This window comes from Candoia aspera, chromosome 1 (assembly GCF_035149785.1).
Source record: "Candoia aspera isolate rCanAsp1 chromosome 1, rCanAsp1.hap2, whole genome shotgun sequence".
In the NCBI taxonomy this organism is placed as follows: Eukaryota; Metazoa; Chordata; class Lepidosauria; order Squamata; family Boidae; genus Candoia; species Candoia aspera.
Genome location: NC_086153.1, coordinates 244949550 through 244966921, shown reverse-complemented (window position 1 = coordinate 244966921; position 17372 = coordinate 244949550). Strand labels below are relative to the sequence as shown.

Sequence of the window (17372 nt, the reverse complement as noted above, 5' to 3'; positions counted from 1 at the left end):
CTCAAATAAATTGTAATATATTAGTTTTTTAATGCCATAGAAGCAAGCCAAACAATTCATGTAAATTAGCCTTCTCTGTCTTCTGCTCTCAAGATGTGGTGCACTTCAACTCCTAGAATTTCCAACTAGTTGGCCATTCTGGAGTTGTGGCCCCAATTCATCCAAAGATTGAGGAAGGCTAATCTATTAAAGTAGAGAGGCTTTCCTATTGTAAAAAGAGAGGAAGGGCATTTGTGAATATTTCAAAGCTTTAAGAAAATGTAACAGATTTTTGTGCCAGAAATAATCTGACTGATTTCAGATTTAAATAACTATTTCATATTAAATATGAAAGGGTCTCTTTTGGCATATTACATGTCTACTGTATTTAGAGAGCCAATGGAGCATAATGGATAAAGTGCTGTGTTGGAGTAGTCCAGTCCAGGTTCCAGTCCATCTTCAGTCATGGAAGCTCCACAGATGACTTTGTGTCAGTCATGTTGCAGATGCTGGGAAAGCCTTTAGCCCAGGAGAGGTCAAGAAAGTCACACACCAAGCATTTCTATAAAAATAATTTATTTACAGAAAACAAAAACAAAAGCAAAACATTTAAAGGACCTAGCTCCCTTTTTGGAGCAAGCCTTGCTGAGCTACATTTCCAGTGAGAGAAAAAAGAAGAAGTGAGAAGACAAGTCCGGGCAGGATTCTCCCCTCCCCCAGGCTATTTGCATGAAGCACGTGCGAGGAGACAATCACTTGCAACCTTTTTCACTCAGCCAAAATGACTAGGCACAATAATCTATTAGTAGGAAAACCTCAACAAGTCACTCTCTCTCAGCCCAGCTTATCACACAGGGTTGTTGTAGGGAAAAGTAGTAGGAGGGAGTACTTCGGAGCACCTGAATGAAAGTTGTTGTTGTTGTTGTTTATTTGTTCAGTTGCTTCCGACTCTTTGTGACTTCATGGACCAGCCCATGCCAGAGCTTCCTGTTAGTCGTCAACACCCCCAGCTCCCCCAGGGATGAGTCCATCACCTCTAGAATATCATCCATCCATCTTGCCCTTGGTCAGCCCCTCTTCCTTTTGCCTTCCACTTTTCCTAGCATCAGCATCTTCTCCAGGGTGTCCAGACACCCTGAATGAAAGGCAAGATAATAAATAAATAAATAAATAAATAAATAAATAAAGTTATAGTTAAATGATGATAGAGGTCCTAGATTCACACCAAACTGCTGCACCTAAATATTCTAATAATATATGCAATGCTCATAGATAGTACATTCAGGTTATATGTATATGCTACAGTCTTTCAAAAACCAGAAAAAATGCAAAGCATGACAGAGATCACACAATTTTCCTTTCTGAAAATTTCAGCTTGTGTTTTTGTTTTGCAAATGATTTTTTTCTAACAGCTGTGGAAATATCATTGACAATGTATGGCAAATGCTGAAAACTCAGAAGCCATAGAAGCATCTGGATAAGATGGTCAGTGGTTATGGCAGCTTCTCAGTGTTTCTGTTCTCACAGGACAAGCAATCCTTGAAGGAAGCATATGAAAATAACAAAAATGAAGAATACAAGTAGCAATGTGGACATCTGCTGTCTTAACTTGACAGCTGACACTGCGTACTCCTACCTCTGTTGTCATCAAATGTGTCCCTGCAAAGTTTTCCTAGGGAGAACAAATGTACATGTAGACTTAACACGCAAGATGAAACTAAGCAAGCTGCTGCATAACTGAAGTTTTATTCCTTTAGTTATATGGAGATATGGAGATTGCAAAGGCTTTACACCCCTCTTGCCCTTTTACGTGCCCTCTCAAAAGCAGGATGTATGAGTATATGATTCTGCCCTTTTGAAATAAAAGAATAAAGGCTACTTCCTTACAGGTTTGGATTAAATATTGTGGATCTTAGCAAATTCACCTGATCCCATGTATCTTGTAAAAATTCAGCACAAAGGTCAGCTCCCTACAAATATGTTCATAGTTCTCATTCCCCTCATTTGTCCCTTTTCAAGCACAGTTAGTATCTTAATTCCCACCCAATACCAAATACCTGAATCATAACATCTTTTAGAAAAAGAAATAGGATTTCTGCTGAGTAAAAGATGAGATCCTTAAGCTCCCGTAAATGGATTTTTAAAAAAATCCATTCAATCGTGTCTGATTCCCAGAGACTGCCTGGACTTGTTCCTGCAGTTTTCTTGGCAAGGTTTTTTCAGAAGTGGTTTGCCATTGCCTCCTTCTCAGGGCTGAGAGAGAGGGACTGGCCCAAGGTCAGCCAGCTGGCTTCGTGCCTAAGGCAAGACTAGAACTCATAGCCTCCCAGTTTCTAGCCCGATGCCTTAACCACTACACCAAACTGGCTCTCAGCAGAATAATATTTATAAAATATTTCTGCTGGTAAAGGGATGAAAGAAAAAAGAAAAGGTTTTATATATTGATGTTATATCACACCTCTGGATCCCTTTGCTCTCACAAACTGCTTCCAAGCTTGGGGGACCTCATATGATTGCCAGTATAATTATTTCTCCTTCTGCCAGAAGTCCTTTCTCTGGATCAGAATTCTTTTCATAAATTCTGGTAACAACCTTCCATTCATAGAAAAATGAAAAATCAAGTTATAAAGAACTCACTTTCAATATAGCAAAAATATTCTATGGATAGAATTGGCATAGTTGAGTTCAGTGGGCAGTCTTGCGCCGTCTAACTTTTTGAGATAAGACTTGGTGACATTTTTTTTTCTTCCTTCTCTAGGCTATACTTAGAGAGTGTGTGTTGGCTCATGCCAGAAATGAAACACTGCTGTCACATGGACAGAAAACGGTATTTTAGTTTTTAAAGTGAACCCATGAAACATTCTAAGGAGAAGAAAATGATATGGGAAGATTTTGAGGAGCAAAATGGGTGCCTTTTGATTCAATAATGCTAAAAGGATTGCCCTCACCCCTGAAGGCCTGCCAAATAAAATCCAAACTGTTTGGTTCCACCTACTTCCATGATATCACAGTGTCACTGCTTGCAAACACTATTAGCTTGAAGCACAAATCCAAAAAAGTGTGTCCACCACTGTCTTAGAGTGATCTTACCAAATAGTGCCAAGGATTAGGTTTCTGATCAGACTTGGTGATCCAATGAAGCCACTGAGAGTAAACCAAATTGAACTGGAGAGAGGACAGTGTTTTCTGGAGTGGGAGATATCTGATCAGGGAACACAGTGGCATCATGCTGATGTTACCTTATACTGAGTGATGGTTCCTAAAAAAGCAAGGCGTGTTACATTTTTAATCACAATTTCCCCCCCAGCTCCCAGTGCTTTTCAATGCTGATGAAAATGTTCCTGAAAATAATTTCCTTTTCTGTTTAACCTTTCTGAAATGTATTTTTCTTAGTTATAATGTCATTTACATTTGAATTATTTTGCATACGTATTTTAAAAATAGCATTTAACTTACATTAAAAAAACATAAATTGGAATATAGCTTAAATATTTTTCTCAGTTGTTATTATTCTGATTCTTCAAGTAGACTGTAGTTTTAGGGTATTCCCGTCATGTCAAGAACGTCATCTAACTTCTTCTAACAAAATACTTAATGGTCTTGATTAGGATACAGGAAAATGATTATCTGGAACAAACTACAGTAATTTCACTTGTGTAACAGTTCTAGGAGGTTCCAGAGCTTGGAAAGAATAGAGTCTTCACTTATAAAATTAACAAGGCACTGACCTTGTAAAAGAGCTGGATTTCTGATAGCAATGTGATAACTCAAGGGTCAGTGGAAATTTTCTGCACCACCTTATTTAGAAACATATGTATAAAAAAGATGCCGTATCTGTTTGGGAGTGAGCTTGGCTGGCATATTGACTCTGGTCTGCTTTCCATTTGTGCTGTCATTTCCCGGAGGTGTAAATAAACTGAATCACATTGTGTCCAGATGGAGAGCAACGTCAGAGTGATTACCTGGTGACATGTGAGCCAACAACTTTCTTAACCAAGCTAAGCTTATTTTGTTTTCCTTTGGTGCTTCCATGTGTTTTTGCATCTAGCCTAGTTATGAAAAGGACAAGTAAAATCTTAAAATTCAGGTTTTTTTATCTGGCACATTGTCTTCATTCTTGCTGCTGCTTCAAAATATTTTCCTATATTTGAAGCTTCTTCCCAGCCAACCTCTTTGCCTCTTGAGTACTTTGTTCCTTCCTGCATAATTTTTGCCTCCAGGTTCAAAGATAGGCTTTAAGAATACAACAACTTACCCCAAATGTATGTATGATTAAGATTTGTAGGGCTGTGCATACTTTAAAATTTATTAGGAATAAAAATTATTAGGAAGAACTACTTTGGACCTCACTCATTCAAACAGACTGACTTCTTTCAGGTTTCCACAGCAACCAGAAAAGGGGTGGCGGGGGGGGGGGGAGATACAGTTGCTTTAAGAGTGGATTCCTTGGATCCAGCCAATCTGGACAATTTTTGTCCAATCTTCATTCTTCCTTTTTAGGGAAGGTGGTGGAGAAGATGATTGGCCTCCAGCTTCTGAAGGCCCTGGAGGAAGATTATCTGAACCCTTTCCACTCAGGATTCAGACCTGGGTAAAACTGCTATTCTATGAGCTGCCCTGGCTCCCAGCATGCTTCTGGGTGCAATTGAAGGTGCTGATTATTATCTTTAAAGCCCTCCATGCCCTCCATGGCATAGGACCAGGTTACTTGATGGACCACCTTTTCCCCAGAACATCTATCGGTCTCACAAGCTCCCACAGGGAGGACATGCTCCAGGTTCCTTCTTTTAAATGTCATCTTATGGGACCTAGGAAGTGCGCCTTTTCTGTGGTTGCCCCTGTTCTCTAGAGTGAACTCTCCCGATACATGATACATGATAGGCCTTTAGGAGCTGGATAAAGACCTGGCTCTTCCCACAGGCATTAGGGGTCAGGTGAAGGGGAGTCTCCTTGTGGTTGTTTTGTTGTGTGCTTGGTCACTATTTTACATTTTACATCTATATATTGTCTGTTTAGTGTTACATGATTTTATTGTTTCTTCTTTTTGATTTATTGTGTTCACACTACACACCACCCAGAGTCACACTGAGCTGAACAGCCTTATAAATCTTAAAAATACATACATACATACATACATACATACATACCTTAAGGCAGTGGCATCTTTTTTTCAGGCTCACATGGAAGCTGAAAAAAGAGGTACAGCTTTGATAATACAGCAGGTCCCCGGTTTAAGAATGTCCCAGTTTATAGATGACTCCTAGTTAAGAATGGACTGCCATAAAAACTACTATATTAAAAATTCAAGTTAAGTAATGTTTCGGGTTAAATACACAACATGTGTATTATTATGTTTAAGATGTTTTAGTGTATTTGGAAGTGTTTAAGTGTTTTATATGCATAGAAAGGTAAAATATATATTATATATTATATCTATTATATCTCATTTCATCGTGGCACATGTTGTATGTAGGACCATGTTATTTATTAGGGATAATGATTAGGGGAGAGGAATGGTAAATATATATATCATATAGTATAATAATTATTTTTTTGTGAGCCAATTGCAAGAGAATTTCATTTTAATGTGTACCTTGGTGTATAGTGGAATGACAATAAAAGTCTATTCCATTCCATTCCATTCTGACAAACATTTGACTAATTGATACTGAATAACTGTTCCGACTTATATATAAATTCGACTTAAGGACAGACTTAGGAACAGAATTTGTTCTTAAACTGGGGACCATCTGCAGGGAGAGAGTAAAAAAAGTCAAGATGGTGCCACAACCATGTGATCAAAGCCCCACCCCTCTTGTATGTGCATTGTGACAGGGCTTTGATCGCATGGTTGTGGCACCACCTTGGACTTTTTTTACATTCCTGCAGACACTCCTGAGAGAGATGCTGTGATTGCAGAAGGCACAAAGCACTTCCACATCATTTTCAAAGGATGCACAGTCCCAATAAGTTGGTTATGCTTATATTCTTGACTTCTACTGACCAGCCTACAAACATATACATACTGAAATAAGGCCTCTAAAGGTAGCTTTGAAGCACTGAAGAAATAGTGGTAAAAGTCAGACTTACATCTGATTTTTGTAATTCTGAGCTAATTCTGAAAGGCCCAGATTTTTAAACTCCACTCTAAGAGAAAGAGGTGGAGTGATGGGTCCTATAAATATTCTCTGCCTCTTTTACTCTGTCAAAACTCTTGTGTAAAATTGCTGGCCTGATTATTTTAAAAAGCATTTTATTCTAATGCAACCAGAGCAGAAACAACTGGCAACAGTCTGATGGGAAGAAATTCCTTTGGCAGATGGGCCATCCTAATTATTCTTTAAATAACTAAAATAGATAGAAATAATTTTCTCAACATGCTTCAGGTTTTTATATATTAAAATGATTTTATTTTTCCACCCCAAATCCTGTCAGTATAACTGTCAGATCTGTCTCACATAGGGGAGAAAAAACTTTTCTCTCCTGCTTCAATTTCCTCTTGAGCAATGGGTAAACAAAAATATGCTGAAGCTAAGGGAGGATAAGATCAGTGACCTGCATCCTGGAAAAGAGACAAGACTAGAAGAGTAAAAAAGATGTCTGAAATCCAAACATGGTTTACAACATGTTTGCATAATTGCTGAGGAAGAGTTGAGTTTATTTTATGGAACAGTTTTTGCATGAGGAAAATGACTCTAAGCTTAGAGAAATTATGTTTATAACAGCAATAGCACATTGCTTTGCACCAGTTTTCACAACCCTGATATTTTTTTATACCATATTTCTCAGTCGCGTAATGAGAAGTTTGTTAGCTTGTGCAACAGTAGCATCAAGAGTCATTCTCCTTCCATTGATAATTCCTTGGATGCAAGCTTAGGAGTTTGGTTGGTCTGGTGCCTGGTGAGAAGGGATGGTCTGTTTTGATTCTCTTGTTTTTATTTTATGATTGTTGTGAGCCATCTGGGATCACTGAGATAGGCAGCCATGTAAGTTATTTATATACATACATACGTACATACATACATACAGTATTCTGACATTTTAAAATGATTAAAAGTATTGCTTTTCTGCTGTATGACAGTATCATTTCATTGGATATAATTAGAGTTTATAAAATACCTGAACTTTATTTCTCTGTTGTGGCACAGGATTTATGAAGTCCAGCTATCTTTCACCCCTTACAACCCTCAGATGCAGATACCATGTACTTGTGGATAAGCCGAGAATTTTAGGTGCCAAAGTTTACCCCCAAAAATCAGATTTGGCTTATCCGCAGATGGGTGTATCCATAAGTATATACAGTAATACTTTTTAAAAGTAAAAAGCACCCTGTTTTCCATATGTGTAAGCCCATTTGCAGATAAGGCGATCCTCAAATTTTTAACCAAATACCATGAAAAATGTGGGTTGACTTATGTGCAGGTCACCTTATCTGTGAATATATACAGCATTTTGATTACTTATCGATCTCCCTATCAAAGGTAGGAATCAAGAAAATTGAGTCATAATTGGTTTTGCATATGCACTTTTCATTGCCATAGCCTACTACTTACTTAAAAGTGAAATGTGAAAAATGGAATATATTACAGCTCAGTGTGATACTTTTAACCTTGATACCAGCAATATTACACAGTGATGGGATTTTAAATAGGGCAGGAGAGCAAGCAGAATTTCTAGGATTGCTTATTCCTACAGATATCTGTGGCATTGTAAACACTGTGCTATAATCAACATCTCAGGGTGATTTCAATGCATTTACCTGCATCTGTGCAAATATGGTGTGAGAATTTAAAAACTCTCAAATGTGTACATGTGTACAAATGTCTACATTTACAATTCCTACATTTCTGCCTAACTCTAATAAGGTAGTCCTTTGTCTATGGAATTCTTGCCAAAATAACTTGGTTAGCATTTACAGTGCCACAGAATTCTTGACTGCTTTCTGTAGTTCCCATTTCCTTTCAGAGTTTTGTAAGGACACATTGGAAAATGTGTAATGTTTGTAGCATGGCCAAGAAATTCCTAAGAGACAATAAGTGCCTTTTAATTATTGTGAGAAAAATTTGCTCTATATTATTGTCTCAAATACAGATGTCAAGTCTTTTAAAAAACATAAAGAAATAAAAGATTAAATTAAATAAACTATCCTGAGAAAGTTGAAACATTGCTTCAAAGGAAACCAGTAACAAACTCTTTCCCTAAATGTGTCTCTTTATTTAGCCAAAACAGTACCACTAATTCACAGGAAGGAAGAGAATACATCCCCAAAACTTCAGAAAAAAATCTTCAAGGGAAAGAGAATCCTGAAACCAGACAAATAATGCCAGTGTATATAGTAGTCATGGAACACTGCTGGTTGGAGGTGGAAAAGCTGAATTGGAATATCCTGAAAAAGGGCAGGGACTGATTGCATAAGAATATTCCATGTTGCAGTAACTCATGCAAGTCTGACATATAATACCAACTGCAGCACAATGGTTGTACAACACAGTGACCCAGAAAGCTTGGTTAATTTTTTAAAACTAGATTTGGGGCTTATTGTGTCATCCAAGCCTGAAGTAGTCTCCATTATTGATTTGCACAAACCAAATTAAGCTTCATGGGTTACACATTCCAGATTCTATTGACCCATTGGCAGCTGCTCTGGATTTGGATGACCAAATAAGCCCACTATATTACCTAAAAAACAGCACGTGACCAAGGGCTATGATGGCAGCTTGTTAGCTGCACTGTGTGAACAGCCAATGTAAATGCTTGTAATACAGTGACTGTAGAATGTCCTGAGGTTGCTTTTAGAATGTTCATACTATCAAGAAAAGTTTCATGTTTTAGTTTACAAAGAATCCCAGTGTTTTCTAACTTTTCTACTTTCTCTGCCATCTCTCTCAAGGTCCCATGCCACATTTTGTTAGACATGTAACTGCCACCTCCTCCTCCTCCTGCCCCCCCCCCCATGCTGAAACCTTATTATTATTATTCCTACGAGTTATCTGCTGCAGTATGGAAAAGATGAGCACAGAATCTAGGAATGAAATGATACAAAAATTAAGGTTCCTAATCATGTTCTCATGACAGCTTACGCTGTTAGACTAATATTCTATCTAGTATAGTTCGGGTTAAAAATCTAGGGCAGAGCTCTTTAGCTGAATTATATGATATACCAAGAACTGGATCTGGAAACTTCTATTTCTGCATGTTTTTCCATGACTAATCTACCACTAGGAAATATAAGGTTGCAAGCTCAGAAAGAAGTTCCCGGGAATCAGGAAGTGATGGCAAAGTACTGGAAGACAGAGGTGGAGCTGCCATGCTGCTTACCCTACATTCCCTAGCTGAGTGTAATGGAGAATGCTATCCAAGTACAGGGTGCCACTAGTATTTCACCAGGAGTGTCCACAGGAGAGGCTCAAAATCCACAAGATGGCAGGTTCGTGCTAATTCAGTTGGAAAGCTGAGAGGGGTGGATATCATGTCCTTCACTTCAGATATCAAAATACCTTCAGCCTTTCAAAATATCACTACACTACTATGCCCACCTCATACACACTTAGTATGGGTACAAGTGCTTCTTAATTATGCCCTCAAAGGTTTTTGACTGTTTGATATATCAATAATGTGAGTGATCTTTCACTAATAAGTAACTATCACAGTACTATTAAAATTCAAAATAGTTCATATATTTGGCAATAAACATTTTATCTCAAAATATTGCCTTTAAATACAGTTTAAGAAATTTTAATGCATATTTAGGTATCCTGTCACACTGCTTTAGGGTACCTAGCCATTTAGCAATAAGATTCAAGATAGCAATTCAAAAAGGCATAATATTTACAAAATCTGTATTATCCTTTTTGTAATTGCTTTATCATAAATATTTCAAATACTAGTAAGTTAGAAAAGGACACTAAAAACAACATAATATTTACAATGAAATTTAAATGAAATTGCAAACACATAAAAATCCTGCTTGTGCTAAGAATAAATTTGTATGATTCTTTTAATGAAAAATTTGATCGACAATACGGGACTCTGATTCCAAAATTCTACTTCATACATTAGATAATTTCATGAATATAAACTTTGATAGATAGGCTCATATTAAATATTGTGACTCTGAGGTACCTGAGCATTGTAAAATAATAATCTACAATAAAGCAATGAAATTTTAAAATGTTACCCTTCAGTATTTATACCACTATGGAAATTATTATTATTTTTGGCCCAGTGTTACATTCACACTACTATGCATGCAAGACACAGTGCCACATAACTGATCTATATGGAGAGAATTTTGTTTCCATGTGTGGTAAATATTTGATTAAACCAGAGCAGTGGCTTTTGCAGCAAAGTGTGAATATGCCAAAATGATGATACATGCACAGTGACATCATCAAGCAAATGCATCCTTAACTACTTACATCCTGACATCTGATGTCATAACATATAATGTGGCATCTCCTTGATGATGGCATCTTGCACCCCACCCTCTTCAGATGCCGATGTCTAGACAATAGCATAATTTATCTGACATGTGAATTGTATAATTGATTTTACCAGAATGTGGATTGCCAAGTTAGATGAATATAGGAACAGTGTATTATTTATTTATATCATTTTATATTTGCCTTTCCAGCAATGAATAGCTTGAACTCTGATGTAAAGTAAATCTGCTGAAAACTTCGTACAAATGCAACTGTAGTATTAGTTTCCGGGCCAACTGATTTAAAACCTGCATAGTTTTAAAATAAAGCAATTCAGCTACAGGAATTGCTAGAGTGCAATATAACATACTACTCTGTTCAACTTGTATTTTCTAATTTTCTAACTGATAACTGAAGTTACTCTTCATGTAATACTTCCTGTTCAGCAACAGAACCAGACTGACCTTTTCTTCTCGGACTCCATCCCATTCTTATTGCTCCTTCCCTTTCATCCCTGCCATAGTCCTATCATGCTGACTGCAATCCCTCTTGAATGGAACAAACTTGTGTTTGGTATAGTGCCAGGTTTATGCTTTTTGATAACTGTTGTGATAAATGTTGAACGGGGACCTGTGCATTTGCTGTTACTGGATTTTTGGATGATCTTATTAACTTAAATACCTTCAAATAATCACTAAGGTAACATTTAGTACGTAACATTAATTTCTTAGCAGAGATGAGTTACATTTTAATTTAAATCATAAAATAAGAACCCAGTTACATTTCACACAGCTATAATCCCACTAAATTTCTTGGTAATTTTGCAATAATATGTTTTAAATCCTAGGAAGTTAGGATTAGGGTTAAGTTAGGTGGCTCTTTTCCAAACGTCTGTAGAGAATATGCATTGGATAGATTTTGAATTAATTGCAAAAGGTAAGGCTTGCCGATCGGAAGGTCAGCGGTTCGAATCTGCGTGACGGGGTGTGCTCCCGTTGCTAGTCCCAGCTCCTGCCAACCTAGCAGTTCGAAAACATGCAAATGTGAGTAGATTAATAGGTACCGCTTCGGTGGGCAGGTAATGGCGTTCCATTTAGTCATGCCGGCCACATGACCACGGAAGTGTCTATGGACAAACTCTGGCTCTTCGGCTTTGAAACGGAGATGAGCACCGCCCCCTAGAGTCGGACACGACTGGACTTAATGTCAAGGGAAACCTTTATCTTTACCTTTAAGGCTATTTACATAAGGTCTGCACAGAGGTAGTTTATAACTGAGAAAAAAACCCACAAGAGTACAGAGCCAATTTTCAGCCACGTCTTTCTAAAACTGTTTTTCCCCCCCATTTCTCTGTATACTTTCCTGAAAGTAAGTCCCACTGATTTCACTTTATTTCTGTCCAGTTATGAATGGGACTGTAAACATATTACTTATGGAAAAAGTATTCTCTCTCCTTTATAATGATGACAGTTACTACAAGATTTCATATGAATTGCACTTAGGTTTAAAATCGGCATTTGTCTCTTTTTATCACCTACAGTGAACTTTTGAGCTATCTGCTGTTACTGTATAACTGAGCAATAGAAATTACATGATATGTTGCTCTAAGAGTATATTGGCCTGAATCACTTCAATAATCTTGTGCTCTTCTTTTTTGTACTTCTTAACTAAAGATTTGTAGCTGGGTAAGAATGACGATACACTGGTAGATTTCTTCAAAAGGTGTATTTATTTTCTTCCATGTTGTTAAAAAAATGTCCTGAAATAGAGCACAGTAGGAAAATTTAGTTAATGCCCATCTGGTCAAGCTATGGTAAGATAAAAAGCAGACTGTGAACCACAGTGAAAAATCCTTTAACAGTACGTCATTTATCCCTTACTTTTCACAAAGGACTAAAAAAATCATCAGCATGACAAGACCCCTAAGGAGATTTACTGAGGACGAGTGAGGATTAGCAAAGATGAGGATGTGGGAAGAAGAATGCTTTTGTGCTTCTGGTGGAAAAAGAAAAATGCACACTTCTTCCTTGAGATGAGCTGCATGAGCTATCTCTTCAACCATAATATGTTTGAATATTATCCCAAAAGTACAACACAAGGAAGAGTGACTCGTGTGTACTTTCACCACCAAGTGGATTTCTGAACTTCATCACTTTCATAGTTCTTAAGCAACTGGATGCTATAGTTAGTTACACTAAAACAGAGAAAAGAGAAAAGAAAAAAGAAAAAAAGAAAACAAACAGCAACAACAACAGAAAACGCCCCCCCCCCCCCATACTCAAAGCCTGCTGTGAACAATAATCTAGGTTTTGGCAGGCCAGTTCCAGGGTATTTAAATATTAGATGTGATTTTCATGGAAGTTGAAAAATGAGTAACTATAAACTGTACAGATCATGGTAAATTCCGAAAATAGGAAAGCTATTCTTAAAGATTTTTCTAACAGCACATGCAATGACAGCTTCTGTTGATGTGTGATGGAAATGCATCCAGTCCTAGAAAGTATTTATTTTCTTTGGGAACACATTAAACAGTAACCTAGACCAAAAAGATGGCTTACAAGAAGCATCTGGAAAAAAATGCAAATCAAACCTGGAACAACTAAAGAAAATGTCACTACCTGTATTTTATAAGTATTGCATAAAACAGGATTATTCTTAATACAGGATCTATAGTTAGTATGAATTAGGAAAATGTAATCAGTTTTATTTTTTAAAGAATGCTACAACAGAAAGAACATTTTTATTGGCCTTTCATTGGCATGCAAAATATAAGCAGGCACATGCTTTGCAAAGGATGAATTTGGATAAGATATATGAGTTTAGCTCCACTGTCACCCTTGAGAAAATGCTGCAGTGTTTACAGAGGCAGGAAAACCCCTTCTCTGCACACAGATGCACTGCCCTCCAAAGCCTTTTCATTTGGCTTGGGGTAACAGATGATTAAGGAACAGTAGCACTAAATACACAAAATGTGAAACATAAATTAAGGATGGAAATTATTCTTTTGCATGTCTCTAACCCTAACCCTAACCCTGACAGATTCCCATAATAAGAGTTTTTTTTTAATCCTTCTTGGCCATGGGGTAATGAGGATTGCAGAAGCTTCTCGAAAAGAAAGCATTTAAGGTTTGATTTTAAAAAAAATCTATAACAGCACCCCCCACCCCAGTGTTACATAAAATCTATATAAAATCAGCTCATTGTTTAACAGCCAGCCCCTATTTATGATATCAAGGACTCTTTCATCTTCTACTTCTGTTGATACTGTGAATCAATATTTGAGAGGAGTTTGGGCTTGGGTGGATATGAATAAAGTGCAATATAATCCACACAGCAGAGATGCACTGTTACAAGCACAGCTATATAACTGGCCTTAAAAGGGATTCGATCTCCAGGAGAAACTAAGCAGACATTCTGGAGATGTTGCTAGACATAGTACTGCCCTGGTGATACCCAGGTGCACATTTAACCAGCTCCCAGGAGAAGCTGAGTGATTTGGCAGTTGCAGCTGTTCCTACATCCATGTTCCTCAATCACAAGTAGGCTGAATTTCAGGATGTTTAGAACATCTGTTGGAGTCCTTTTAAACATGGTTCAGAAACAGCACATTCTTTTATGTACCTATTCAGAGAGAAGACACCCTAAACTTATATTCTTCAGCATGTGTGCATAGAAGTACTAACTGAACAGACTGCAATTGCCATCACACTTTTTGTTTGATGTACTAATTTTATATCAGCTGAACTGAGGACTACTTGTTTCTGTCCAAATTTAAATTATCAGATTTAAATTATTTATTGCCTGAGTTTTCAAAAGCTTTTCCTACTATATAATTTTGTTTTGTTGCATTTTAAATATTTAATTTTTTCCACAAGTAGAGTTGGACCCAGTTACTACTTGGATAGGACACTCCCAGTAAATACCAGGATAGGAAATAGCAAATCACTGACTCCCAGAAGTTAAGCTTGACTCAAAGTTTTCTCCTTTACTTGTTGTTTTGATAGTTAATTCTTTTCCATTCCGTTGCTAACTGTTCTTGTGTATTTTTACTGGTACATTTTTCTCTCAACCTATTTTCTTCAGATTTCTCTATCTTCCATACTGATTAGTAGCTCATTTTCCTTTGCTGAAATATATCCAGTCTGACTACATTCTTCTTAACAGGTGATAACCAGAGGTGAACTTAAGGACTTCAGCTGAAGTTGAATAAAAGAGCAATCAAGTTTATGTCTGTGAACAAATAGAGAAGTCTTACATTTCATCATCATATTCCTTGGGAGGAGACACTGCAATGACCAAGTCAATCCAGTCCTGTGGAAGAAATGCTTCATCAATATGAGATGTAGCTGACCAGGGCATGAAAATTATACCTTCAGAGTACATTTTCCTTATATTAAGAAGGTTGATTGTTATGAAAATGTGGTATAACCCATCACTCTTTTCCCTTTTGGAGTAAGCAACATTATGGAAAGCACAGAAAGGGAGTTGAAAATAGTGAGCCAGATAAATTAAGATATGAGGCAATAAAAATAAAAGGCAATATAGCTATATTTTCACACTTTTCTTTTCTTACATACCATCCTTACTTTGACCACATCCACACTTAGCTTTGTACACTGACTTTTTTTTCAACTTCTCACCTCTCTTCTGAGGGTCTTATCAGTTCCATCCAAGTACATCCTTCTTAGTCTTCCCTCTTAATTCACGCTTCCTGATATATTTGTTTTGCAATGCAATCATTATTCATTCTCTTTATGTGAGCAAACCATCCCAGTACACTTCAATACTTTTGTATTCCATCTACATTCATTAATCACTCACTCATTCTTGACACTACCTCTTGTTTTACTATAAACACTTATTAAGAATCCCCATTCCCCCGGGTGTCAACTTACCTTACCTTCCTCCTGACCTACTCAACTTTCACTTCCATATAACAAAATAGACAGAAGCATGATCTTACACACAGACATTTGCACGTTTTTTGACAAACATGTATTCTTCACAACAGGTCATAAGCAAATAAACAGCAAATAAACATTTCTGTCTTCATCCTGACCCTAACTCTAACCCCATCCCAGCACAAAGCTATGCTTTGCACTTCCGAAATTCTGCTCATTTTGTCATTTTCATACCCTTCGGATCAGAATTTTGTCAAACACCTTCCCAGGCACATTTAACAAACTATTCTCTCAGTAGTTTTTGCATTCACTCTTGCTACTTTTCTTTCCCTTTGTGTAGGGAAATAATAACAGCATTTTTCCAAATGTTAGCAGCTTTCACACACATATAAACTCCATAAACTGATGTAATTTTTCTTTGGATATATCATTTATACCTGCAGTCTTAACCTTTTTCAACATTCTCCATTAATCACTTCTTTTCATTACTTTTTTCTTGGACACTAACATTTACAGCATTCATTTCAATGCCTCTCTTTGATATACAGGTAGTCCTTGTTTAACGACTGCCTTGTTTAGCAACCTTTTGAAGTTATCATGGTTTAAAAAAATAGTTTTGCAACCAATCTTTGAATTTACATCCATCACAGCATCCCATGGTCACTAATCGCCATTCAGGCACTTTGCAATCAACATGCATTTATGACTGTTGTAGCATCCTGTGGTCGTATGATCACCATTCACCTGCTTCCAAACCAGCTTGAGACAAGCAGAGTAAATGGAGAACACGGAAGTAAATATAAGTCGCAGTGATGTGATGTCTTGCTTAATGACCACAGCGACTCATTTAACAACCAAATGGGAAGTGAGGTTGTAAGCCCATCATGGTCATGTGATTTTCCACTTAGCAACTACAGCACTTAGCAATGGAGTTGCCAGTCCCAATTGCAGTCACAAAGCAAGGACTATCTGTATCACCGTCATTTCCACACACATCTCTAAAATACTCTTAACATTTCCTCATCCCAAATAATTTCATAGCTTTTATTTCTAATTCCATTCATTCTGCTGGAGGCTCCTTGTTTAGCCCACTTCAAAACCATTTATTTCCTTCAATAAAGAAATATTTATTCTCTTTACCTCATTTAATCTAAAATGTTCCTCGCTCTCTATTATTTTTTCTCTATATATATATACTACACAATACCTTTCTCTCGCTCATTCTCTAATACGGATTTTTCTAAACCTCTGCTCCTTTTGCTTCATCCTTCCACCAAGCATCCTTCTCATAGTTCCCATGCTGTTCCAAACAGCTTTCACATCCTCTTTCCTTATATCCATTTTCCATTCCATTTGGGAGATTGTTTTGCATGTAGGACTTACATGCTTTCTTCTAGCAGTCACTCCATTTTCTTTCATTGCTTTCCTTTCCTTCCATGTTCATTTTCCCCAAGATCCACTTTTGATGCTACTAAAAAATGGCCTGTCCCACATTCAGAATTTCTCATCTCTTTTGCATCGTTCACTAATTCCCTCAGTCTTTCATCATAACCTTCCCACCAACTCAGAAGAACATGCAATGTACTGGCACACACTCAGGAATACTAAAAGAATGGATTATATCCCTGAAGCATTTTGCTTAAGCAGAAGTGAAGAAGTTTAGTGTCTCTCTCTCTCCATTGCCAAGAGCAATTTCTATCCTATGCAGAATCTTTCTGAGCAGTACTATATGAATATACTGTATATAAAAGATGAGTCATGTGAATATCACTGGGAATTTCTTCTGAATAAATATGCATGGGATGGAAACAAGACTGAATTATTCTGCATATATTACAGCTGCTGTGCTTAAATAAACCAGTGCTTAACTGGCCACATGAACATTTTGTTCTTCATTGGAAAAAGGAATTTGATTGCTTGGCGTACAATTATATTTTTTTACACACCATCAATTACCTCATTATTTGTCCAGTCCTCAAAATACTTTCTTATAATTTGTTTAGAATAATTTTTTGTTTTAAAAAAATAATTAAAAGGACCAATTTTTAATCAAACTTAAGGACTGCTAACA

At 37.0% G+C, this 17372-nt stretch overlaps 1 protein-coding gene across 3 annotated transcripts in view; it reads right to left on the bottom strand.

Moving 5' to 3' along the window:
- Positions 1-12096: 12096 nt before the first annotated feature.
- The window catches only part of USH1C (USH1 protein network component harmonin), a 62878-nt gene continuing 57602 nt past the window's right edge, over positions 12097-17372 (bottom strand). For 2 of the 3 annotated variants that reach the window (XM_063289394.1, XM_063289395.1), the window contains exons 20-21: positions 14656-14711; positions 12097-12159 (exon numbers count right to left, since the gene is read on the bottom strand). In XM_063289394.1, the coding sequence (XP_063145464.1) occupies positions 12147-12159; positions 14656-14711 (69 nt within the window). In that variant the 3' untranslated portion in view covers positions 12097-12146. Of the gene's footprint in view, positions 12160-14655; positions 14712-16308; positions 16412-17372 lie in introns of those variants that run through there. The other variant, XM_063289396.1, reaches the window with a different exon arrangement.